This window comes from Lissotriton vulgaris, chromosome 8 (genome assembly GCF_964263255.1).
Source record: "Lissotriton vulgaris chromosome 8, aLisVul1.2, whole genome shotgun sequence".
Taxonomy (NCBI): domain Eukaryota; kingdom Metazoa; phylum Chordata; class Amphibia; order Caudata; family Salamandridae; genus Lissotriton; species Lissotriton vulgaris.
In genome coordinates this window covers 128,763,356-128,791,242 of record NC_141696.1, presented here as the reverse complement: position 1 = coordinate 128,791,242, position 27,887 = coordinate 128,763,356, and the positions used below count along the sequence as shown (strand labels likewise).

At 44.4% G+C, this 27,887-nt stretch overlaps 1 protein-coding gene across 1 annotated transcript in view; it reads left to right on the top strand.

Annotated features, from left to right (window-relative positions):
- Window positions 1-27,887, top strand: part of XRRA1 (X-ray radiation resistance associated 1) — a 364,268-nt gene that overhangs the window by 264,041 nt on the left and 72,340 nt on the right. Inside the window, exons 12-14 of the mRNA XM_086933240.1 lie at window positions 9,175-9,268; window positions 15,282-15,400; window positions 21,357-21,662. Of these exons, the coding sequence (XP_086789366.1) occupies window positions 9,175-9,268; window positions 15,282-15,400; window positions 21,357-21,662 (519 nt within the window). The remainder of the gene's footprint in view (window positions 1-9,174; window positions 9,269-15,281; window positions 15,401-21,356; window positions 21,663-27,887) is intronic.

The following is a 27,887-nucleotide window of genomic DNA, read 5'->3' as shown; positions in this document are numbered from 1 at the left end:
CATATATTACAGATCTAGTCCACTCGGATCAGGCAGGCTTCATGCCCCACAGGGCAACACGTCACAATATTCGTCGGGCACAGGCGGCACTAGACGCTGCTGGAGCCTTGGGGGACCAGGCGGCAATGCTATTGGCCGATATCAACAAGGCTTTTGACTCGGTCAGCTGGTCGTACATATTTGCACTGCTATCGTGGCTCAACCTGGGCCCGGTTTTCCGGTCCTATATCAAGTTGCTTTATACAGACATCACAGCATCAGTGCGAGTCGCCGGGGCGGTGTCGGAGACGTTCTGCATCGGCCGGGGGACTAGGCAGGGGTGCCCTCTTTCCCCCTATCTTTTTGCCTTAGCAATGGAACCCCTAGCTGCCAGAGTTCGCAGAGATGCGTTGATACGGGGCTTTGAATGGAATGCCACACTGTCGGATAAAATTGCACTATACGCTGACGATGTCCTCTTCTTCCTCACTGATTTACAGCGCTCCGGCCCACGTGTCCTGGAGGTCATGCAACTATTTGGGGAAGTGTCAGGTCTATACCTAAACTTACGTAAATCCACCCTATGGGTACTACATGGGGACACGGTGACGGATCCCTGGGCTTCGGAACTGCAAGTGGCCACAGTGGGTCTGAAATACCTTGGGGTGTTTCTCTCACGCTCGGTGGACACGGCCTGGGAACGTAATCTACTGCCCGTGTGGGAGCGGGTCCAGACAGATATCAAAACTTGGTCCCGAATGCCCCTATCAATCTTTGGCAGGTCGGCTATCTTTAAGATGGTTGCACTGCCGCGCCTACTCTACCAACTACAGAACCATCCATATCCTATCCCACCTCAGTGGTTTCGGCAAGTTGACTCGGTGCTGGGCCGCTTCCTTTGGGCTGGCGGTGCTGCCAGGGTAGCGCTGCGCACCTGCTTTCTGTCCACGTACTGTGGGGGTCTAGCCACCTCGGATATACAGTCGTACTACCAAGCCGCTCATCTCCTTGTTCTAAATGAATGGTGGTATGGTGACGGTGGAGATCCGGCCTACGCCCTGGAACGTGCGTTAATGAGGGATAACTCGCTCCACACCATCCTATACTCACCCCGGCTACGTCAGCCACTGCCGAGAGTCACTAAACTTGTATTTGCGATATGGCGGCAGGCCCTGCGTCGCATGGGCTGGTGGGGTAGACTGACCGCGGAAACGCCGTTATGGCGCAACGGTTTACTACCAGAACTTTCTAAGTTATCGGGCTTTGATGGCTGGGACTCAATAGGCATTTCGCAGCTCGGCCATGTGATGTCCGGGACGACTCTCAAGTCCTTTCAGGCTCTTCGTGCTGAATTTGATATGCACCAATCTCAATTTTATCGGTATTTGCAATTTCGACATGCATTGACGCCCAGTATAACTAACCTTGACTCACTCCCAGAGTTCAGCCCGATCGAGGCGAAGGTCTTCATGGGCGACCTTGGGGACAAGAAAGTATCGCGCATTTACCAGACCATGGTCACGCATTGCTCTTCCACCCTTCTTCGGCTGAAGGCGAACTGGGAGACCGATATAGGACCGCTCGATGAAGATGATTGGCGGGAGGCATTAGAATCCCCGAGGGGGGTGGCTATAGCAATACGGTTTCGCCTCATACAGTTCAAGATTTTACACAGGGCTTATTATACTCGAGAGCGTCTGTGGAGGGCGGGCCTGATTGAGTCCCCGGAGTGTCTGAGATGTGGGGCGGAGGTGGGTACGTTGCTCCACACAGTGTGGTCGTGCTCCAAACTAGTTGGCTTTTGGAGGGGTGTATGGGGCTGTCTGTCGGAGGTGCTGGGCTGGACCCTTCCCCGTACCCACCGCCTGGGTCTATTACACATCCTGGAAGGGGTTGGGGGTAATATCTATAAGCGACACCTGCTCCTCCTGGGGCTGATAGTAGCCAAAAGAGACATGGCCCGAGCATGGAAGGAAGTGAGGCCCCCCCCCCTGGCTGCATGGAAGGCAGGCTTAGACTTTTGTATGGGTCTGGAGAGGCCAATCTTTGAGGCACGAGGATGCCCTCGTAAACATTTCAAAATATGGAAGAGGTGGGCGGACTACAGAGGTTTGACACTGGACCCCCCGGCGGAACCAGAGGAGGACCTATAGCCCTGTGTGCTCCTGCGAAACCCACTCCCACATACACACTTGATGCGCCAAGAGCTTCCGTCCATACGGTTCCCACACACATGCATGGGGTTTGGGAGGGTTGAGGGAGGGTTCGGGGAGTTGGGAGGGTAGATTCTTGAAAAGATGAAGGTGGGGTTAATATTTTCGTGTACCCTTGATTCTGCTGGTTCATTGCTTCAACGCTCAGATTTATATTGTGATTGTAACTACAATGCCTGGTGGTATCGTCCTGATTGTGGGATGCCACTTTAATTCATGTGCTCATCTTTATCAATAAAATTGTTGTGAAAAAAAAACATATGTTGTTACTGATAAAGACACTAATGAGACAGTCATTCACTCACTAACACATGCATATACACACTCATCCACACATACAGTCCTGCACATATGCCGTCTTCAAAACACATACAAACAGTGAGTCAGTCATTGATGCATCTATGTGCTAAGTAACACTCCCACCAAACCATACAGACACTCATACTGATACTAAAAAAAACATCTAATAACCCATATACACACACATGTAGCTACTCACCAACCCATGCAGCCATTTATACACAAAGTGAAACACTGATACATATATTTAAATATTTAAACATTACACGTTAATATATGTATTCACTAAGATACACTTAATAAGCCAGTTAACCAATCATTTAAAAAAACAAAAACATCCATTTAGACACTTATTTAAACATTTATTCTTCCATCGACCTTTACATATACATATATAAAACATATTTATTTTTCAGAAAGGCACACATTCACTGGATGGTGTCATCAGTGATGTCATGAGTGATGTCACTGACCATGTCATGAGTGATGTAATATGTGACGTCATCAGCAGTGCATTACACGCGCAAGTTATAGTGAGTCCAACTAACTATAACGTTGAATTTCAATGGTTTTATGTCAGTAAAATTTCCAGCTAACTATAACTGATGTGAAACCTATGTTTTTTTTAGTGAATTTAATAGGTTTTTAAAATGCTAATTCCTAACTATAACTGGTTTGAAACCTATGGTTTTTTCAGTGAATATATATATATATATATATTCTTTTTTACGTCATTATATTATGAAATGCTGTTAAACGTATATAATTATCTTTAAAATTTCTATATCTAGTACCATTATATTGTGGATACAATATTTTTGTAGTTTACATTGTAAATATGTAAACTCGATATTTAGTACCACAATATTTTTGCAGTATATTTGTGTATTGCAGTATTTTTTATGACAATTGGGAGACAACCATTACAACGCGGAATTAACAATGCGATACCTTTACGACGCGGTCATCACAACGCAAGGCGTTACAATGACTTGCGCTGGATGGCTCTATATAATAAGGAATAGTATGATTTACTATTCCAACACCTTTCCTACTGTTACGTGTGCTGGAGTTGGAATAGTAAATTATACTTTTCGTAAATCAAGCGCCTCTAGCGCAAGTCGTTGTAACGACTTGCGTTGTGATGACCGCGTCGTAAAGGTATCGGGTTGTTAATTCCACGTTGTAATGACATACATCCATGACAATTAGTATGTCATAGAAGCATTGCAGGACTTCCTTGCACTACTCAATCTCACCTCCATGGTAGATACTGCTTTAAAATACATTACTAAGGTGAGGAAGCTAAATGAGGATTTATCCATCACAAGGAAATGTTACATCCTGCAGATTCTTTACCTTTCTCCATTCTCCCTCCTCCAAGATGAGCTGGTGACTTGAATAATAAGATAACATGGTATGAAAACATATTATGTCCTGTATTTGTTCAGGTGTGGCTCTCGGTTCCCCTTTGTGCACCTCAATAGGGCCTGAAATGGATATCAGAAACTAGCACCGGCGCATCAGTTGGCAGCTAATATATCTCGATGAGGTCACATCCAAATGCGAAGGGTGACTGGAGCTACATGGGCCCACCTGGATGCGCTAGGGAGTTATTGCTGGGGAAAAGCTTTGGAAAACCTGGAAGAGGTAGTCAGAAGCTGAGAAATCTGGGGTAGAATGATGTATGTAACAGAAATATCATTAGCTAAGTAAGTCTATTTTTTTGTTCAGTAGCATCTAGACAGATGCTGTGCTTCACACATTCTCAGCGAATCTTTCTAAGGATTCTTGCTGTTTGCTTAGCAATAAATTAACTGTTCATCTTCCTTACTGCTGACATTCTATTTGCATTACCACACTTGTGGCTTCTTCTATTTTCCTTCCTATATTTACTCTTCATGGGGGCCCCAGAAGCCCCTTGATCTTTGGGGTATTTGAAGATTTGCTTCTTGTAAAAAGCAGGACCCCCCACCCCCACCCCCACATGCTCCTAAAACATGTTTCCTTTTTAGGTCGAAGGCCTAAAAGGCTGCGCTTGCGCAGTCTTAGGCCGGAGATTTAATGAGTCTGAGTAGCGCCGAAGGTCCCGCCTCCGTGCCCCATCTCTCCTTCATTGGCTGGCTTCCTAAACGGAGGCCAGCCATTGGAGGAGAGATCAGTCACTCCAATGTAGCCCCGTCCTTTTCGGATTTGGGGGCGTGATTTTTTGCGTTCTTTAGACAGTGACGTTGTCCGTCACTCAGAACCACAAAACCACGCCCCCAAATCCGAAAAAATCTCGGGGCTTTTTTCAGCCATTTTGAAGCTTGCTTCGAGCCCTCCGGAGGTTGGTTTGGGTCGTGTGCTTCTGTTTTCCTGCGTGCCCCGATGTCCGTGTGTGCCTTCTTTCCCCTGTCTGTTTCGGTGGGCGTCTCTGCGTCTCCCCCGGTCTGTTTCCCACCCCCTCCCGCTCTCCGTGTATTTTCCCATTTTGAAGCTCGCTTCGAGCCCTCTGGAGGTCGGTTTGGGTCGTGTGCTTCTGTTTTCCTGCGTGCCCCGATGTCCGTGTGTGCCTTCTTTCCCCTGTCTGTTTCGGTGGGCGTCTCTGCGTCTCCCCCGGTCTGTTTCCCACCCCCTCCCGCTCTCCGTGTATTTTCCCATTTTGAAGCTCGCTTCGAGCCCTCCGGAGGTCGGTCATGAAAAGAACATGATTCAAAATTATTTTATTTTTACTTTTCTAGTTCGGAAAACAAATTATGTTATACCTCCGTTTGAATTATGATTTTTTTTTCATTTGCGCTCTCCTACAATCTTAATATCAGCTGTAACATTACCATACCACTATTGTGTAGCATTCCTATAGCGGCGTTTGCTATGCTTCCGTTGAACCCCATGTCTAAACAGTTCTCGCATTTCAAGGTAGCCCCCTCCCCGCCGGTGTATGAAGTGACGTCACGTCACCAGGCTCGACTCAGGCTAGTCCGTCGTCCATGCCTATGGTGTGGCATCTGTGCGGGTGCCGCTGATGGCGGCGGGCGCGCGCCTCTGTGGGTGACAGCTGGATTCGGGGGCTCGTAGGTGCTCCCATGCTTTGTGCCCATGGGCTGCCGGTCCGCGCTGCGGGTGACTCTGCTCACCTTTTGGCTGCTGCGCTGGGCGGCGGATCTTGTCAATGCGTTCCCAGGGGAAGGTGCCAGCGAGAGCCGGAGCCTCCGCTCCCTCCCCGGCTCAGGTGCTGATGTGACAGTGGAGGACGACGAGACGACAGCCGAGCAGGAATACTACGAGAGTGGGGCCCGTGAAGACCGCCCGTCCAGGTGAGCGAGGGGGCTGGTGTTGCAAGCCAAGTGGTGCAGCTATCCCAGATAACTTTACAACTTGTACATTTGCATTTTTTTCTATTTGTATCTCTTCCCTGTGTGACTTTACAACTTGTACATTTGCATTTAATCCGAAGTCCGTATGTATCGCAACTGGTTCTTTTGTGAAGCGCCCTGACACCTTCTGTTAATGTTCGCGCTATAGAAAATCGCAATAAATAAAAAAAAGAGGTAACTGCACCCCCTTCCCCTTCTGCAGGGAAGGGGACGACAAGTAGAGCCGAAGGATACAACAACATGCACAAGATGGGATACAGTTAACCTGTATGTACATAGTGCAGTGCTAACGACAGTAGAACGTCACATGAGTTTGGGGCAATTAATGTGTCTGAGAATACAGTGCAGTCCAGTTTAGCTGAGTGTGCAGCCTATATAATGTGTATAATGCAGAAGGGGGATCGTGTAAATATCCTTTGCACCAGGCTGATGTCATGGTGCAGGGGTCGTTTGACATGAGGCCAGGGCAGCTTCTGAAGTGATGGGGTGCAACGCAGCTGAGGCTAGGGAGTGCATGCAATCTGGCAGGGCTTCCTTGTTTGAGGGGTGGGCATAGCGTCTGAAGGGCATTGCGGAGGTGGGAAGATGTACAGCTGACTCTATGAGGACGTGTGCCGTCTGAGCCCAGGTGAGGTACGTTGTACGGTTCTATTCGACATCCTAATCTGTGCGCCAGCCTGACTCGTGGTGTGCCATTTTGCACACACATTGACCCCGCTGCTTTTTTTTTTATAGACGGCTCATTCTTGATTGTCATAATTCAATAATATTGAAATGCAGCAGCAGAATGGGGGAATGAGAATTAATTACAAGTCATTTGCAGCCTGGGAATCATGTAATCCAAATTTGCAAAAGAACGAGACCTCTTTACCCTAGAGTCTTTCGAGTATATTTGTAAGGGAAAGCAGCACACGTGTAGTTTTCCAGTACCCTGTAGTATTTTCCTGTTGGAAAAGACAGTAGTCGCAGTGTCTAAGTGATATGCACAGTAGTTGGTCAGAATGAATCCCTAGCCCGGTAAGGAGATTGCAAGATGCATTGTTACATGCGATCTCGAATTAAGGTGTCTATCATATACTTCGTGAAGGTGGTCATACCTTCTCTATTCTTTGATACTATCATATTAGGGTGATGTCATACGTTTACTATATAATACCGAACTGAGTGGCATACCCACACCTTCCATTAGTATGCAACTAAACTCGCCTGTTTACCTTTTGAAGAAAGGGAGTTTGGTGGTTCGAGCCTCTGGTGCTAGCTAGCCTAGTAGTTTTTCATTTCATTATTGTCGGACCGGAAATGTCATTATGGGCAGTCATGCTTTACCTAAAAAGGAACTGTCATCTCCTGCGACTGCTAGCTCGCTGGCCTTCAGCAGACCCGTTGTTCTTTTGGTTGGGCGAAGGCAGTTATTGAAAAATAACGATATTACCCGATTGTTTTCAGAGTCATTAACCTGGCAACGTAAACATAGCACTACTTCATGCCTCAGGAAACAATTTGTTAACAGACTGGTTCTTGCACCTTGCTGCCTGTCTTCTCGCATGACTCCAAGCCATCACTCCCTTCTCACATGTACAAAGACAAGCTGTTGCAAGGTGCATTACAAAAGTGACAATCGTGAGCCAACAAATACAAGAGGTAGGAAACGGTGCATTACAAAAGTGACAATCGAAAGACCTGACCACCGCATAGTGTGCCGGAGTGCGGCCCACGTCCTGCCTAGCTGCCGCACGCCCCGCGTGGTCCCCGTGCCCACCCCACACGCACGGGCTCCCACTCCGCACCCCGAGCATCCCCACGCCCCTAACCCAGGACTCAGTTGGCACCTCTGCGCCAAGTGGTGCTAACATGCGACCATCGCCCGCCTTTCCCGTACTTCGGAAACAAAATGCTCTCCCCCAACAGCCTCCGACAGCACCTCACATCCCCTGCCATCTTCCGAGCCTCGCCTTCCCCGCAACAGTTCTTTTAGGCTGCCAATGATGCCCTGTACCCCCCAAGACCACCACCAGTCCCCATCCACCAGACCAACAACTCTCACCCTCACTACCTCATTCTTTTACGACCTCTTTATCTCACTACCTCACAAACTCACTCACTACCTCAATCACTCTCTCTCACTACCTCACTCTTTCTATCTCACTAACTCACTTTCACTCTCTCTTTCACTACCTCTTTCTCACTACAGCACAACATCACTCTATGCTTATATCTCACTACCTCACAACATCCCTCTCACTACCTCACTCTCTCTCACTACCTCACTCTCTCTCTATTTCAATACCTCACTCGCTCTCTCTATCTCACTCTCTCTCTGCTAATGCAATAGATATCACATATGCAAAAAACAAAGCTAATGCCAATACAAATGACAATGCCATTTATTTAGGGATATAAAAAAATAATGAGCAATTCTAATAGCTCTACCTATAATATTGCCGAGACCATTGCATTGTAAATGCTTGTTTTTTATCTGGCCCACTTATCCTTCACTCTGCTGCGTGTTACCCAACCTGGATACGTGTTTCCCTTAGAATCTGGATGGAGCTCTTTTGCTCCTGCTCCTTCATTCGGCACACATCAGGTGTCATTGCAGCCTGTAGAGTCCATTTTTCATTGCCCGCACCTGTCGCAGTGTATGTCCACTGGTGTGGGGCTGTTGGAGAGATCACTGGTGGTGAGATTTCATTGGTGAGTTGCCTGCATACCTTTTCCAAGATCTGGGTCCCAACACTCTTCATATAATTCGTATACCATGGTTTGACCACTGCCTTTGAGCTGGTGGCTGCAACATGAAAAGCAAAGACTAACCATCTGAAGCACTTACAACTAAGAACACTTCAAAAGCTCTACTTCATGAATGGACCAGTGGAATAAGTTATGCCTCCGGATGGCCGAGTGGCCTGTTGTAAACATGACCATGCTTATAAATTTGCCATTGTCAATGAAAAAACGCTTCCTTTAAGTCATACATTGTGGACATGGATAACACATCCGTAGAGCTCCTCCTTTTGTATAAGAAGCAGGTAGCATAATCTCTTTAAGCACCGTAACTGATATTGTCACAAAGGTATGTTATGAAACCGCTGAGTTCACCAGTGTTTTTCAATGTGACTGAGTGAAAAGTCTCATGTGATACCCAATGTCATTGATGGTGCTTATTCAGAGACTTTGGCACTCCACAGCTTCTTCACTCCATGGTGTAATTCTTCAAACCATGTTAGGAACCAATCTTCCTTAGAGTTAAAAAGATGCAAAAAGTAATTCTTCCTACAAAATTCTGTAATGTATTTTGTATACTTTCTCCTATTCTCTTGTAGATAGAAAATGAAGAGAATCTGCTTGCTGTGGCGCTGTTTCCTTCGTTGGTAGAATTGGTAATTTATGACAACCCTCTGACGACTCTTAGAAGCGGTAAAGTATAGTAAAGTGTTTAGAACTTGTGAATCGGATTATGAAATCAGAAGCGTATACATCAAAAGTAGTTTATTGAAACATGTAATGATACCCCTTGCAGAAGATACTTAAGCAGTATGCTGAGAGGTGATGTTGTGTCCTCCTATTGAATACATGTGGGTCATATGCTTCCCTAATTAAAAGGATACTGTTGGCTTCCCAGCAGGTGCATGCTCATACAGAGATGGGTCAATTTTACAGGTCTTCAGTAAAAGGCTAATTTGTATAATGAAAGCAGGAGGCAAGAATTGGGTTGTGACCCAAAGGAATAAAAACAGAAGGACAGGATAACATATGAAGGCCCATATATGATCATCTTTTAAGGTCCATCTTGATATATTTAATTTTCCTGAACTTGTTTAGGAATGTTCCTTAAATTGCATACTCTTCCACTTTCACCCTCCATCTCATTGTTAGCTCTCCCTTGAACTGTTCTTGACTTCCCCCAATCCTCCACTATAACATTTCGAACCTCTTGTACCCACTTGTTAACTTTCCACTGAGTATCATCCTCCTGTTTCATGTACCGCTTCCCATTCTTCATACCTATCTTACGTACATACTTGCGATTCTTCCTCTTTACTATGTACTCCACCTTCAATTTCATGGCGTTAAGACACGTTTTGTTAATATATCCACAGCACATATCCTTCCAGGTGCTTCTTAATTGTATTTCCCACCACTAACGCATCTGCTCTATCCTTGTTACTTCTTTTCATCCTCACAGACTTCATCACTGCCATTCGACCATTCGAGAATGGCCATGACGAAGTCTGTGAGGATAAAATGCGTCACCAAATAAAGTTTATTTTCTGAAATACATCCTTGAGTGCAAGTGGTTTGTGTCTGCCAGAAAGGGACACGACACAGCATTCTGGTTATATATACATGACCGGCACACAGAAGTAAGTACATCCTGCAGCATCCTGAAAGGGCATCATTATTGTATTCTATTGGAGGTTCAGATCTACACTCTTTTGGAGGGATGCATTTGGTGTATTCATAGCAATTATTCTGAAGAATGTTTGGAGACCTCTCTGAGCATTCTGCATGCTGCAGGTGGGATACTTAACATTGTATGGCTGCCCTTTGGACTTGGTTGAGGCTCAGTCATTGAAAATAGGCGGAATGCAAGGGTTGAAGTTGGTCCTAGTGGTATTGGCATGTACCATGGTTGTTAATCATTGTGTAAGGTCTCTAGATCCACAATAGACCCAATGTCTTCACAGTGTGTTTGGATGAACAGGGCAGTCTTAAGAAGCTATCTTCAATTCAGAAAGCTTCTTAAGACCGCCCTGTTCTAAAAACTGCCCGTCAGCCTTCTCCGCAATACTGTTCGCAGCGCAGAGATACCCCTTTGGGGGTGATTCAGGCACTATATAAAACCTATAAATAAATAAATGAATGATAGAGGGAACAATTTTTAGCAGTGTGATACAATGTTAAATCTGGAAAATTTCACAGAAAAATACAAGGGAAGTACTTGTTTACCTGTAGTGAAAACTTGTTGAGGATGTTACATGCCCATACATCCTCCCATAACTTCTGACCCTATTTATGCCTAAAGATTCAATTAGGAAATTGTATACAAACTAAACAAATATCAATATGCCTCAGGCCCTTCCATGCATACATGTTCCTCACTTTTTCCAGTTCGCATTCCTCAAGTGACCACTCTTACTTCTAGATTTGCCATCTGCGGGTCGAGGAGTATGATTGAGAGGGCAGCCATTGGGAAACAGGACTGCAAAAATGGCATGATTAAACTTTGTTCTCTCCCAGTTCTAGCAATGCCTTACCACTGAGGGATGATACACATTTTTGTACGGCAGAAAAAATGAAACCAGGTCAATTGGAATTTAGAAGGTTGAGATTATCTGGCACTAGGCCTGGCTACATGCAAAAATGAACTTGCTAGCCATGGGGAAATTGAAATTCAAGGGAAAAGAGGAAGCTAGAAACAAGTGTACAATAATCAAAATATTTTGAATTTCAGTACAACATTACAATGATTATACATGAAAACATTGTGCATTGTTATAAGTTAATGACCATGACTATGTTTAGTTATTTGTTATCAAAAGACTTTTTATTTTTATGTTATTTATTATATCTGTATATGAAAACATTATTTTCAATTTATAATAAATAATTACAATTGTTGATACATAAAGAACAATACTAGGAGCCCGATTCACAGAACTAACTTAAGACAAAATCCTAAACTTACTACTTTTGGTATTCACAAAAGTTAGGATTTTGTCTTACATTTGTCTTAAGAAGACTTAAGTTAGGATTTTGTCTTAAGTCTGTCTTACGTCTGTCTTAAGACAAACTTAAGACAAAATCCTAACTTCTGTGAATACCAAAAGTAGTAAGTTTAGGATTTTGTCTTAAGTTAGTTCTGTGAATCGGGCCCAACATAATCATGTATTCATGAGAGAAGAGTGAAATTAGTTTATGCAAGTAATTAAACAGTTTGTTTTAATGCACATTTATATACAGAAGAAAGATCCAGATATTTCATAGACAATGGGCAGGCTGGCGGTAGATGGAAGCTACTCGTGTTTCGGCCGACGTGCCTTCATCTCAACTTTCTCTATTTTTGTATCAGCAAGAAGCTTATTAAAAAATAAGCAATCAGTTTCTTTTCTCTGTGGTTCGTTTGCTGTATATGATTCGGTTAAGCCTGTTGCATAGGCAAACAGTCGAAGTTTAGTGTAGAAAAAGGGAGATTTGTAAACTTTTATACACTTTTCTCAAAAGCACTATGAAGTGCTTGATGTTTAAAGTCCTTATTTTATTGTTTTTCTTTTTATTGATGCCTCTATATACAAAGGATCCCAATCTCGGATGAAGTATGGTCCTTATTGTCTTTTGTGTGTTTTTCTCTATACACTTCAAAGTGTTTATCTTTCGGGGTACTTGATATATTATATACCTCTTTATTCATTCAGTTGATTAAAGCTCTTTAGCATATGTAAGGATAGTATATAATATGGTTCTTTCAATCTTCAAAGTTGGCTCCTAGTTATTTGTACCGCACTTTGTCTCTGTCCGTATTTCAAGGTAACCGATCTGTAAAGCCGCCCGACACTGGTGTGCTGCTTTTTGAACCATTCACTCCGAGCGGCTTTGCAGTTTGACATTTTTTGATTATTGTACACTGGCTTCTAGCTTCCTCTTTTCCCTTGACTAGGTCTGGCTGAACCACTGACAGGCAAAGTCCCCAGAGCCAGCTATGCCAGAGCCCTCGTTGAACAGGTGCGAGGTGCAGAGGATGGAAACGAGGTCCCTGAAATCTACATCTGATTGCTAGTCTTGTAGTAATTGGGCGAGGTGCTGTGAGTTGCCATTGCTAGTACTGTAAGCAGTTTAGGACATCTTGTGAGTTCCTACTTCCTGAAGAAGTATCTGTCCCCTGCCATTGACAAAGACTCACCTTTGAGGGTTATCAGTGCCTTGGATGGTTGTGGAAAGAACTAACCTCATAGCTGCTGGCATTTTCTCTTTCCACCTGACCCTTTATGTTTCTTGCACTACAATGAGTATGATATTGTATGTCCTTATATATTAGCCCATTCCTGTGCAGGTTAATCGAAAACTCAGTTATGGTCCCCTGATCAGGAAATGGGTAGTTATTGCAAAAGTAGGAAAAATAAGACTACATTTTATTTATTTATTTATTTATACTTTACCTGAGATGTTTAATTGGATTTTGATTGTAGATAATGGAATAAAGAAGAAGTATTAAGAGCAATAAAGAAACAGTTTTATTGCCTCAACATACAGGCTAGACATATGGAAATTGTAAGTAGATGCTGGGGAAGGATCCACCACTTATACACCTAAGAGTCTAGTAGTCTCAAGAAGGTTTTGTGGTCAAGTTGGACGGACCGCTTAAGGGTGTTTTTGAGCCCACATTGTGAACAAGAGGCCTTTGGTCACCATGAGTGTTTTGGGTTGTATTTCTCTAGGATCAGCTGGAATTATGAAGGTTCCACCACAGGTCGCTGTTTTCAGACAAGGACAAATTCAGGCTGATTGGTGCCAAATGATAGAGTGGTGTTTTATAGGTAGCATATGTCACTGCAAACTCCAGCGAGACCCAACAGTAGAATCCTGTTACCTTGGGGTCACCTCATCAAAAAAATTCAGTGATTCATACTTCTCGCTGTCTTAATCTAGGCTTCAAAATTCAATAATCTGACTTATACATGGAACACGAAAATTGAAATGATGATCCCCTATCTGCACGGTTCCTTGTATCAGACTTCGCACATGCACCATATATCAGAATATAATTTAAGGACAAGATGAAGGAGTTTCTCTTCGTTGGATCTCTTAGGGGAGATGATAAATAAGAGTGAGAAAGTAGAAGAAGTACTCCAGAGGTGTATCCTCTTACAACTGGATACTGCAGGCTCTGGCAAACATTGGGAAGTTACAGCTCCGTGGCTAGTCCCTGTTCTTGGCAGCAGTTTCTCTGTCTGGTTCCAGAGGAATTGCAAGTCACTTGAACTTGGATTGTGGTTGGTGCTCCTCTCTGCCTCTCCTAATGCCCCTGAATTCTCACATTCTTTTGTTCCCCTTTTAGGGAGGCAGGGTCTCTCCTATAATTTATCTGGGTACTCTGGTTTTCCTGTGTCCTTGTCACAACAACTGGCGTATTTGTTCTTCTTCTTTGAGTTTTGTGAGTTTTCTGGAAACCTGTAAGTGAGTCTGTGACTCACATATATTCTGCCATCTTGTGTGAGTGCCTATTCCTGCGAGGTTTTTTCCAGAACCACCAATGCCCTGGTTGGAGGTTCAATATATTGAACATTGTGGTGTGGGGAGCTATCTGTAATATGGAGAGGTGATGTAAGGATGCAATTGAGACATTACCTCTGCAAATTGATATGGTACATTATTTTACTTCTTTACATTACAAATATGTCTGATCTAAGGCTCGGAATCATTTAATTTGTGGATTAAAACTCTACTAAACCCTAATCTCTTGTACCTCAGAATCTCAGAAAGTATCACCCGCGTTAATGGCGTAGGGACTTTTATAACCCTTCAGGCATCCTTTGTCCCTCTTTTTTCATCTTCAGCTTCATCCAGGATGGAGGATAATTCAGAGGATAAATATGCTCTTGCCACGTTTTTTGCAGCATCTCTGTGTAGTGTTCACGGTGCATCGGCTGCATATCAGAAACCCTGTTCCTTTTCTCAAAGAGCTGGGGTTCATAGATGACGTCTGCTTATGGTTATAGAAAAGATAAATGTGTGTTCTACTCAGCAGAAGCATGTTTCTCTACAGTTCTTCCTCATTGGATCCTTGGACGGAAATAGACATGTAGGGATCCTAATAGCGAAATATCCTAATTTTGGTTTTAATGCAAAGCACAATATTTGTTCTTAATGAATTAGTACAAGGCGCTGTGTACCAGAGGAGTTTAGACTGGCCTTCTTGTAGAAAGCGGCAAAGGCAGCTCTATATTTAACATGTATTTGGATTTTGAGCAAAGCAACAGTATAAACAAAGCTATAGTCTGGGTGATCCAGACCCCAACTGGGTAAAACACTATCCACCATAGTATTTGCTACTAGATTACATGACTGTTAAAGTGGCATCATCCTTGCACATCTAGATAAGCAGTGTCCATTCTCTTAACTCTTGGGCCCCAATTTACAGAGGGCCCAGACACTCGTGGTGGGACCTCGGAACTGCAATTTCTCATTGCGGATGTCCCGCCACAAGTGAGGGCCCCGCCCGCCACTACTACAGGGTCTCCGTCATAAGTGCGGAGGCCGTTTGTGAATCAGGCCCTTGTTCAATAACTGATTATGAGATGCAACCTTTGCTTATATCCTATGCATTTGACTTAGAAGTTTGTTCATCATTTAGCTGGAAGTTGTTGACTGCTGTGTATCAAGAGCATAGACGCTTTGCAAATGTATGATTGAGTTGTATCTGTTTTTGCAGGTGACCCGCCTTTGCTCACAAAATTCCTTCAGGACCGGTTGGGGATCAAACTGATTCGAAGAAAGAATTTGGTGCAATGGAAGCCACACATCTTTATTCCTCTCAAAGCGAAAAGGAAGGTAGGGACTGATGGGGCCAATTCGTAAAACCTTTTTTTCACATCAGTAACACTTTTGTGCATGAAAGGTGATTCTCGCAATCAGGAACTATGCGTTTTTATAGACTCAGTTGAGGTTTACTATACAATGATTGGCTAATTCCTCACATTCATAAGTGTAAGTTAGGAGCAGGAAAATGGATATTCCAACCCAGGGGTAATGGGAGGTTTCTCTCTTAATGGATCTTGGTGCATTTACAAACATGTACCTTGGAGCATTTACAAACATCGCACTTGCCTGTTCCCCCACCTGCTAAACATACAGTGCAAGGGTGGTTTTATGAGCGTGGGCAAGTGACCCACACACCTCATTTTTGAAGAGGAAGGTTGGAAGGGAATTGTTCCTCATTGTTGGACTTGGCCCTTTTTGCAGGGTCATCCCTGAACTTTTTGCCTTCCTTCTATATTTTCTCTGACCTGTTTTTGTTGGTTTAATGACTTTGGGCACTTTACCACTGCTGATCAGTGCTAAAGTGCATATGCTCTCCCTATTGAAAATTGATTAGTGATTAGTGATTCCATGACTGGCTGGTTGGTTTACTTGTCAGACCCTAGTACAGTGCACTGAGTGTGCCCAGGGCTTGTAAACCAAATGCTGCTGGTCGGGTTGCAGCACTGGTTGTGCCACCCACAGAAGCATCCCGTAAAAGTGTGTCTAAGGCCTGACATTGCAGAGCCTGTGTGCAGTCTGGTACTGCCATGTTGACTGAGCAAGTGACCCACTTGCCAGTCCTTAAACCTTCCCTTTTCTTCATATCAGACAACCCTTGGTAGGCCCATGGGCAGGTTGCATTGTAAGTATAAGGTAGGACATGCCCTGATGTGTGTGGCATGTCCTAATAGTTAATTACAGCCATTCTTGTTTTTCACTATTGCAAGGCTACCTGTTCTCCATAGGCCAGAATGGGCAGTTAGATTATTACATTTTATAATCCTAACTGACTCAGGGAACATGGTAGAAATTCGAGTTTAGCATGCCTGAACTCAGAATGATAAAATACATCTTTTAGTGAAGTTGGTTTTAACATTTTGTGTTTGAAAATACCACTTTTAGAAAGAAGGTATTTTCTTGTCTAACTATCCAAAGCCTGCCTGTGCTAGGTTGTGTCTGCATCTAGATGGGTGGGAGGAGTTGCACCTGGGACCTGACTAGGGCTGTGCCTGCCTTCCACAATGCTGGCTCCACCTCTTGTGGTGCAGCCGATGTCTCTGCCCTGCACTGTGAAAGAAGAGAAGGAATCATGCCAACAAAGTGCTCCAGGGCTGTGCTTTCCATCCACAATGATCGCTCCACCTCCTGTGGGGCGTCTGGTGTCTCTGTCCTGCTCTGTGAAAGGAAAGAAGGAGTCTTGTCAACAGAGTGCTACAGAACTGGTTTGGACTGGGCAAAGGCCCCTCTGCCCTCAGAGGAAAAAGGATTTTGGGGTATAAATATTAGGACCCTGATCCCAAGAAATTTGATCACTTTTGGACAAACAAGAAGAAACCTTTGCTGAGGAGTGGAAACTAGAAGAAACTGAGGAAAGACTATCCCTAAGCTGAAGTGCTGCTTGGGGGATTGTCCTGCAGTGGTTGCCTGGCCTGCAGTGGGTGCCTGACTGCCAAAGAGAGGAGAAAGGGACTTTGTCTACTTTCATCAACTTGTAAGGATCTCCAAGGGCTTGGAACAGAGCTTGCCACCTGCTGAAGTCTCAGGGACAACAGACTTCAACCCCCAGCTTCTCAGAGTTCCTTGGGAAGTGCCCGCTCCTGTTTTGGGCCTTCTGAGGGACTGTGTGTCGCAAGCAGCTGGAAGCGCGACTCAAGAGGAAGAAGTGTGTCGCCGTCGCTGCTGCCGTCACATCTTGGATGCTGCCGATGTAGCTGTCGTATTGCACCGCATCGAGAGAAGCGTCTCACAACGAAGAGGAAGCGTGTCGCCATCGCTGCTGCTGCAGTCGCATTTTGGATGTCGCCGCTGTAGCTGTCGTATTGCACTGTGTCGAGAAAAGCGTCTCGCAACGAAGGGGAAGCGTGTCGCTGCTGCTGCCGTCGTATCTTGGATGTCGCCACTGTAGCTGTCGTATTGCACCGCAACAAGAAAAGCGCCTCGCATCCACGGAGAAGCGTGCCGCCATCAGAGCTGCTGCCGTCGCATCTTGGATGTCGCCACTGTAGTTATCACATTGCACGGAAGCGTCTCGCAATGTCGGAGAAGAGTGCCGCAGCCGAAGCTGTTGCCATCGCATTGCTGAACAAAGGTGTCGCTGCTGCAGCTGACGCATCGAATCGAGACTTCTCGCATCACCGGAGAAGCGTGCAGCATCTGGACCTTGTACTAAATTTAGCTGCGTAGCGCCAATGCAGGAACCCTTGCGTCATAGTGCAAGGGTGCATGCGTTATAGAGAATCATTGTTCATGTGCAGGAAGGTATTCCTTCCTGCACATAAACAATCACTAATGGCGATTTGTAACTTCTATGTCTGCTGCAGAATGCAGCACATATAGAGGTGGCAACTCGTCCTTTTGTAATGATTATTTATGTGCAGGAAGGGAATGACAATGTGCTCTTTCTATGTGTGCTACAGATTGCAGCACACATAAAAACAGGAAAAGCAAGGAGAAATTAATCATTTCTCCTCATTATGCTAGTTTAAGACCAGGTTTTGCCTGGTCTTTTTTTTGGTGCTGCCCCATATTTACGCCAGCCTTGTAAATAGGAGGCGGTGTCAAAATGCAACGGTTGTTACACCCAATGCAACACCAATTGCCCGCCCCTTTCACTCTAAGTGCTGCGTGAATGGAGGCATTATTTACAAGGTGGGGGTAAGCCACGTGAAGTGGCTTAACCTCACCTTGTAAATAAGATGAAGTGGTTATCGCCACCAGAATGTTAAAAAAAAAAGTTACGTTCTGGTAGTGGTAATGCCTTGTAAACATGCCCTATAGTCTCTACACACATTGGTAACATTTGTGTGCTACCTGGAAGCTTACGGTCTTTCCTTCCTAAGCTTTAACCCTCTGATGTCCTAGGGCTGTAATTTCGACCTTGCGTTGCTTCTCCATGTTTGCCCATCACACCCACACTGTTAATTTTTTTTGTATCATCTTAAGTAAACCACGCTGCAGTCCTCCTTGGAATGCAGCTCATTGTTTTTCTTGTATTATGATAACCATGTGCTCCTCTCTTTATGCCAAAATAAACAAATAAAACAGGAATGGAGCCTTTTTAAAAAGGCAAGGCATGAGTATCCATCCGACAGCTGTCTTTGAGTCACAAGAAAGACAACAAATGCAGTGTACCATGGAATTAATGGTAAGCGCGCCGGTTGGAAATAAAACAGGAAGGTACCACACACACTTAGTATACACATTAGGAAAGAACATATCAATTCCTGGAACAGGGCCACCTGTGTGCACTGATCTTACTAGATCTATTAGTCAGTTTAAAAACCAATAAACACCAGGTGGCAATTAGAAATTGCCTACATTGGCTGGCATCACTGGTACTGCATTGTCATTGCTCATTTAAATCCTGCAGGATAGTACTCATAAGGTAAAAGTATGCCCATTCCACTCCGGAATAGCCTCAGGGCTCTTCCCTCTCATCAACGCTATTTAACGTTTACATGGCCCGTACAGGCTGACATCTTAAAATCCTTCAAGATAGAAGAACACATTTATTTCTGCGAATGGTGTATAGTTCTCACTGCCGTTCGCAGGTTCATCAACATATGGAGAATAACTGGCTCCGCTTATACTGGGCATAAACTGGTATCCTGCTCCTGAGCCCTGTCAGTTCAGCTACATCCTCTGTCTATCCACCTTGGCTATATCTACTGACTAAGCCCTAATCCTAATGGCTAAATGTACAATTTGTTTTTGACCTTTGACAGCTATCCGTTATTTTCTAATTTATTGCTGCATAAAGGCTGTCTGGAAAAGCAGATTCTACCATCTACACCGGTTGAAAGGGCTCCTGTCACTGCTGTACTGCTCTCAGCAAATCAATGTAATCTTTGCTGTGGTCATGACATATCTAGATCATTGCAGTACATTACTGTTCTACCCATTCCATTGCATTGCTGATCAAAACTTTAGACAGTACTATGCTGCTAGTTACACTGAAAAGACAACATGATTCTGGCCCTCGAATCCCTCTACTGACTGACAGTTTATCTCATACACAAGGCTTCTCAATACTGTCCATCAAATTACCTTTCCAAATTGGTAACCCCTTTCCAAGCCCACCAGAATCATTAGGTCTGGTGATTATTGTCGACCCAATCATTCGGATATATGAGCTAGGGCAGTCGATGTCTCCACATTCAGGACTGTGAAATTATCTGCCTCCTCAAGTGAGACTGTAAAATGACTATCTCAAATTCAGAAGGTTCTTGAAGACTCGCTTATTCACCCTGGAAGGTGAATACTCAGAACTTTTCATAACTGACTCTCTAGATGATCCTTTATCTGGCTGAGTCAGATGCCGAAAACTGCCTTCACCTCTTCAGGCACTGTTTCAGAACTCTTGCTTTCAAAGCTTTGTGATCTTGCTGGAGGCCAGATTCAATAGAGGGTTACCTCCAGCCAGCGTCCTTCCCTATTGGACAATTGCTAGTCCAGTAATGGTTTCACCTCGCTAAATGTATCTACGCACAGCAATCTGAGGCCCCCCCAAGATGGTTAGTAGTGCTTTACAAACAGATTATTTAAAATCTCATCCAGGTGTCATCTCCTCTTAGAGCACTTCCTTTCTGTCTTGCACCGCCTGATAGGCTTCCTAATTTCACCCTGCACATTGTTTGCTTAGTAATTTCGCACACTCTTTCTGTTCACAACCTAGGCATGGACCCTGTTCTAGATAACTCCTTTGTTCTTCATGGTCAAGAACAGGTTCTCTCCTCCTGCACCATTTCTCTTTACCATTGTATCACCAGGATAAACCAATGACATGCTTGGAAAAATCTGCCAGTTCTGGGCTACTATCATGATCCCCATTGAGACTTTGAACAATCCTCGCAATCTCATGTATTCCCTCTCCGCAATCTTTTCACAACCATTCTTATATAAACCCTCAAATATCTGTATTCTCACCACCCACTCTTTGCGATTCCACATTCATTAAAACAAATCCCTGGTCCTTCTGACTGACAGCAAAATTCACTCTGGCATGAATGGTTTTGGGTGGATAGAATTAAAACCAGCCTGTTCTATTTATATTGCACAAACTAGCTACATTATTTGGTTATGTTGTGAGACATTAAGTAGGGAATTCGACATTTAAACTTCACAGTTGTGCTACAGCTAAACTGTTACAGTTGCATTACATTTTCCTCAGGTTTACAAGTTTAGGCACTGAGAGATTAAGTGATTTGCCAGAATTACATGATTTTCAGTCAAGCGCCGAATCCAACATTAGAACTCGGGTTCACAGGCGCTCGGCCACCAGATCACATCTATTCCCTTTATAAATAACACATTCACTACACTGAATCTGTTACATAAGTTTATTGCCACATTCAGCGCATCCTTTTCCATTTGGTTTGGTATGCAGTGCACCTGCATGTGCTCAAACTGTGTGGGAAGGAATGTATGTTCAAGACATTAATGCAGCATTCCCTAACAATGAGTGTTTAGCAGCACTCTTATATTGATGTGATTTCTCAATGACTTCTGTTGGGCTCCTCTCCTTTCCCCCCCACGATTTGTAAATTCTCATTGAAGACCAGACTGTGTTGTGAAGCAAATGAGTTACTTATTCAGGTTTTTACTGTAATAAAATGCTGTTCGCTTTAGTGTCCTTGACCACCTCAACTGGGTGAGTTATCGAAATGAAATCTTGGACTTTTGAATATTAGAACCATATATGTCTTTTCAAATCTGCTTAGAAACCTGTTGGCTTCAGCGTCTGAGTCCTCTGATTTATCCGCTCCAGGTGAAGACCCATATCCCAAAGATTCCCAAGCAGCCCTTGATGTTGGAAGCACCTCCCGAGGCCTACGTTTGGAGTCTAGACTTTCACTCCTCCAGCACTGAACGCAGTGATTCCAGAAAGCAATCACAGAGCCCACAACTGTCTCCTGATCCTCTTACACCTATCAAAGCATCTTCTCTGGCACAGAGTGAAGGTGAAGAGGGTATGCAGCACGAGACCACCGCACCATCGGAGAGTGCACAGCAAGACTGGGAAACAGATCAGGAGCTAGAGCCAGAAAATGTGGACACAGTGTTTATGACCCAGGTTTGTAAATTCATCTATTTAGGAACCAATCAGGATTAATGGTCAAACACAGATATGCGGCCATGCAACTAATACCTTTATCACATGCCTTAAATGTAATTTCAAGTTAATCACAAATGGTAAAGTCCATTCTTACTTGAAACAAGCGAATAATCCAATTGTGTACTTTAAACAATGGTACTGAACCACAAAAGCCCATTCATTTAGTTGCAGCAATACTGATTCTTTATTCAAGTTGGTCTCTCTATAACAGACACAGTCCTTTGCCTCCCACCTCCAGCACATCACTTCCTCTCTCTCTGTAGTTACTCTCTCACACCTAGATTCACCAGACTGGGGCCATTGTAGGCAACATTTGGAACCTGGCATAGCTTCCCCCTCCGATGAGAGACCATTCTTCCACCCTAAATCGTGTTTCACAGAAATAAGGCACACCTGCACGTTTTCGGTAGGGCGTACAACTTTAATCTCTTCTTGAAATTCACTTCCCTGGGTTTGTGTCCTGGAGGAAAGCAAGGTAAGATTCTTCAGCACTACACAATGATAAGTCATGATTACTCAGAAGCCTTTGTCACCTTCACGGAATCCTGTCCATGTGTTCTTGCCAAAACAGAGGCCTCCGGATTCGGGATATTTCCTTTGCAGCTCCCTAGCCAGAAGTACACAAACATTAACATTACACCACCGTATGCGCCCACTGTATCTCTTCACTAAATCATCATAGTGAAGGTTACGACACATATCATTTAACCCCCAGCCCATGTCCGATGACATTACAGGAACTAGCAAGCTTAACCTCTGACTTTCAAGAATGGATATTGTAACCTTTTAATAGTAGTTATTGAAAGCCCAAACCTGTTGGCACCTTGTATGGAATGCTGAGACAGTAGGAATGTTTAGAATGCATGCACTAATCAATATCCTCTGTTATTTGGTAAATACCTGAATAAGACAGTGGGGGTGTTTGCTTGCTAGGTGCTGGGTAGCATCAAGGGAAAGGGTGGAAAACCCTTAATGCCCACATACTACAAGGCGTTAATATCTGTCAAATGTGCTTTCAGCTCTGATCTACATTGCTGGTGAGGCAATTGGCTGTGGGTAATAACTTTTTCAGAGTATATTAAAACCGGGTAACTCCCTTAGCAGAAGGCAGAAAAATGTAAGTAATTGAGAATGGCATGGGCAACCAAATTCTAAAACTAGCATATGGCATAAAATGTTGTGTCTCTGAGCCAGGACCTCTTCCACTTGGCCTATTGCTAGAAAACAGTCCTACACATCCACAGCATTGCTCCTCTCACATCTGACTAATGGTCACACATAGCTCAAATAAATTGCCAGCATTTATTATCCATAGCCCGCACCTGTATGATGAGAATACATCGCATGTCCAAGGGAACCTCTGTACTCACCCCTCCTCCCTCTGGTAAGTTTCACCAGAGAAGGGAAATACTACACCGCAGGCACCCTCCAAGTCTGGACCAAGCTTGCAGTCACGGTAGTAGAGTCCATGTTAAAGAAAGACATTCTTAAAACGTACGCCCAGATGGCCGAACAATATGACCTCCCGCCAGGCCAATTCTTAACGCACAGGCTGAGGAAAATTAAATTTTGGCCATGTTGTGTTCCCTAGCGCGTACCCCACCGACTCCATGTACCAGCTTAAAGTGCATGTAACTTCCCTCCTGTGCCAGCTATGAAGACGCAAATACATTTGCGTCCACCGTCAACTTGTCCTCTTTCAGATCCACCATGAATGGATTATGTAGTCCGTTCCTAAGTATGCTATGCCACCGTCTTTTTGTAGTACACTTTTCACATTTTCCTGCTCTAGCCAGAGTAGGCCCTGAATTCCTGCCATCTGAACCTCTTTTGTGGCTCCTGGCTCTGCCCAGGCTACCTCTGTACTCATGAACTATGTCCTATATTCAGCGCGGCCCCTCGCGCTCAGCTCAAGCCTGCTTTCTGCCAAGACTGACTATAACCTTCGAGTTATCTGTTCCGTTCCCCGAGAATACATTCCTGCCTACTAGATCCTGTAAACATCCTCTCCAGCTGCAGAGCCAAAAGGGCCGACCTGTCTTAATGCAAGTAATTCATAGCCTCTGTTGCCATGCTTCCATGGAAGGCCCCGTGCCCCCACGCTTCACATATAGACATTCAGGCGCTCATACACGCATTCACAGTTAGCATAAGAACAGCCTCTACCCTAGAGACCTTTCCGCCCAGATAGTATAGTTCCTAAACACCAGATATCAGATATGACAGAAGTACAAGTTGATCTGACATGCCAGACTTCTGTCTCTTTCCGTCAGTGTAAATGTCAAGACCCCTGCACCCCGTCAATCACACGTCATGCAGCTGCGCGCGCATCCAAGCTTCCGATTTCTGCTGACATTGCAAACATTCTGTTAGCACCACCCCTTGGTGCCACCCACTTGCGTCACCTATCAGTGACGTTTCTAGCACACACCTCTAGTTCACGCCTAGTTTACGCCTCTTGATGATGTATTGGTACCACGTGTATACTGTTATCTTGTCTTCTCTCAGCTGTTACGCCTCTTACATTGAACCTTATGATGTAAATCAAGTATATAAGCTATGTATTGTCAATAAACGACAGCGCGCGCTCATCTATCCCTTCTGACACCCCTGTGGTGGTCAGAACATGATATCCTGATTCCTTTATGAGGAATAAAACCCTTAGAAACTCTAACACCACGGACTCTGTTTTCTTTCCTTCTGATTGAGTTATCATTGATTAAGTACTTACCTGCATAGAAATTAAGAGAGTAAATTAATTATTTACGTCATTTTGGCGCCCGAATAGGGACCCCTCCCCCACCTCACGCGCCGGAAGGTGCGTTGCAATCCGTGTCCCCTGCCATCAGTTAGACGGACTACACGTGTACTGGCAGGATTTCCTGCATCCCCCTCTGACCCACGGAGGTGACGAAGACTGCGATCAGTGCCCAGACGAGGCGGTGAGGAGTGCGGAGGATCCCGACCAGAGCCCAGCCGAAAGAAGCAAGGTCCGAGGTGTGAGGAGGCCCACCAGTTTTCCGAAGTTTTCCGAAGTTTTCCGAAGTTCTCCGAGGTTTTCCGAAGTTCCGAGTCAAGTCCAGTCGAGTTTTCCGAGGCCTCCTGTTTCCGTGCTTCCCGGTGAGTACCATTGCTGGGTCGTATCTAGACGGGTTTGGGTACGCAAGTCCGGTCTGCACTGTTTTTTAGGCAGTGTATCTGTACTGTTTAGCAGTATATCGAGTCTTCCGAATTTCTGCACTGTTACAGCAGTGTATCCGTACTGTTGAGCAGTACACTTAGTTAGCTATGTCTTTAATGTTTTCATGTGATTAATGTTGTGGTATGAATGCGACTGTTTAAACGTGTATTATTGTATTTCTTGTATCAACTAGCAACTCGTATCAAGGAATAAAAGACTTAGCGTTCAAGTAATAAGTAAGCAGGATGCCGTTCCTCAGCAAGTTAAAACAGATCGGAACTAGGAAAGGGTTACTAGAGGAAGAAATTCCTATCCCCCCTAGGGACACTCCAGGCAATTTTATGTATCAAAAGCACGGCATAGATGCCATATTATATCTAGATTTATGGGCCGATTACACCAAGCACCTAGACGAGAGACACAGATGGCCTGTTACCGGAACGTGGGATGCTGAGTGCATCATGAGGGTAGAAGAAGTATTATGGAAAAAGAAAGCTTTATGCCAAGCACCAGTTTTAGCGACACCATGTTACAATAAACCGTTTACACTTTTTGTTACAGAACGTGACGGTACAGCATTGTCTGTCCTCACTCAAGATCAAGCAGGTTCACATAAGCCTTGCGCTTATTTTTCAAGCACATTGGATTCAGTAGCACAGGCACTCCCTGCATGCTTAAAGTCAGTAGCAGCAACAGCGTTAGCAATCAGACAAAGCGACTCAATTGTTTTAGGTCATCAGTTAACGGTACAAGTTCCACATTCTGTAGAGGTTCTGTTAAACAGAACCCAGACTCAACACTTGACTATAGCACGACTGACAGGTTACGAATTGACATTATTCCAGCCACACATAGAAATCAGACGCTGCAGTATCTTGAATCCAGCAACATTGTTACCTACAGTTATGACAGATCCAGCTCCACATGATTGTATAGAGATTATTAATGCAGTAACAAAGCCCAGACGAGATTTAACAGATGTTCCATTGACAAATCCAGACCTGACACTTTATGTGGATGGTTCATGCATGAGAACAAGTACAGGAGAGTTAGTGGCCGCGTATGCCGTGACCACTGAAACTGAAGTTAAAGAAACACATCGTATTGATACATTGTCTGCTCAAGCAGCAGAGCTCATCGCTCTGACCCAAGCCTGTATTCTAGCGAAGAACAGAAATGTTAACATATACACAGATTCCCGTTATGCGTTCGGAGTTGTACACGACTTCGGCATGCTCTGGCAGGAACGAGGTTTTCTGACCTCTCATGGTACAAAAATACAGCATGGTCCTCTCATTCAAGCACTGTTAGAAGCAATACATCTGCCTTCAGCCATATCAGTCATGAAGTGTAAAGCACATACTAAAGCCACAGATTCTGTTTCCCAGGGTAACGACCTGGCAGATCAGACAGCAAAACATACAGCACTGACCAACACTCAGACAACTGATACGATAAATACAACAGATCCGACAAACTGCATGACAGTCAGAGATCCCACACTAGATGTTATTGACATTCAGACACATGCTACTGCAGACGAAATAAAGAAATGGACCGAACTAGGAGGGATCCAGACAGATCAAGGTTGGATGACGAAGGGAAAATCTACATGGTTTCTCCCTGACTCTATGGTTCAAGTCATGATAAATACAGCACATAGTCCTGCCCACCTAGGAGAGAAAGCCATGCTAGACAGTTTGCAAAATCTCTGGAACAATAAACACTTACGAGCAGCCGCAAAACAGAAAGTACGTACTTGCATGATCTGTTGTCAGTTCAATCCAGGTAAAAGCGTCCCTGTAGAGCAAGGTGGATTTCATCCTCCCGATCACCCTTTTGAAGTCCTCCAGATGGATTATATCCAGATGGACCGTTGTCGAGGATTTAAATATGTTCTCGTAGTTGTCTGTGCTCTGTCCCGCTGGACCGAAGCATACCCAGTCTCAGATTACACTGCTCCGACCACTGCCAAACAGTTGGTTCGTGAATTTTTCCCACGATACGGCATGCCTCGTGTCGTGTACTCAGATAACGGTCAGCCATTCTCATCCGAATTAATGAAACAAGTTTCCTTGTTATTGGGATACCAGTGGAAGTTCCATTGTGTCCGACATCCAGAAGCCGCAGGCCTTGTTGAAAGGCATAATCAGACATTAAAGATTCGCCTTGCCAAAATATGTCAGGACAAAGGGGTCGACTGGATAGTCGCCCTGCCGGTGGCACTATTCTATATGAGAATGGTCGCCCATTCAAGATCAGGGCTATCTCCGTACGAAGTGGTCTTTGGAAGACCACCGAATATGTGGGGGACGCCCATTCCTAAAAAGATAACCGATGTTGATTCTAATATGTTGACAGATTACCTTGCCTCCTTGATGTCTGCACTCCAATCATGTCGTTCACAGGTTGCCGCAGCCTTCCCTGACAACACTGATGTGAAGCCGCATGACGTCCGCCCCGGGGACGTTGTCCTCGTCCGAAACTTCGACAGGAAAAGTCCGTTGGAGCCCCGCTGGAAGTCTCCGAAGACCGTTCTACTTACGACAAGGACCGCAGTCAAGTTGGAAGGCAGAAAGGGGTGGGTCCACCTAAGCCATATCAAAACATTCCCAGGACTGAAACCGGAACAAGACACACCCACCCCCACCAAAGACTGTGATAACAAAGACTTTACCGAAGTTAAAAGAGAAAAAACTCCTCAAGAACAATATCGTATGAAGTTACGATCTAGCCAGTCAGACAGTTTAATTGTTTAAGTCCTCCCCTAGGTGAATCGGTTAAATAGTTTCTGACATGTATCCCCTAGATCGAGTTAGAGAGAGAGAAGAAAAGAAAAGAACATATTGCAAATCACTTCGTAGTCACTGCATAGTGACACTAATAATTATGTTTATTCTAAGTATATTAATAATTGTCGCTAGCATCTTGTTACCTGTATACTATCCTATTTTCAAGCGTGAACAATCTGCTTACAATGTCTCTGCTGAACACACTTTTAG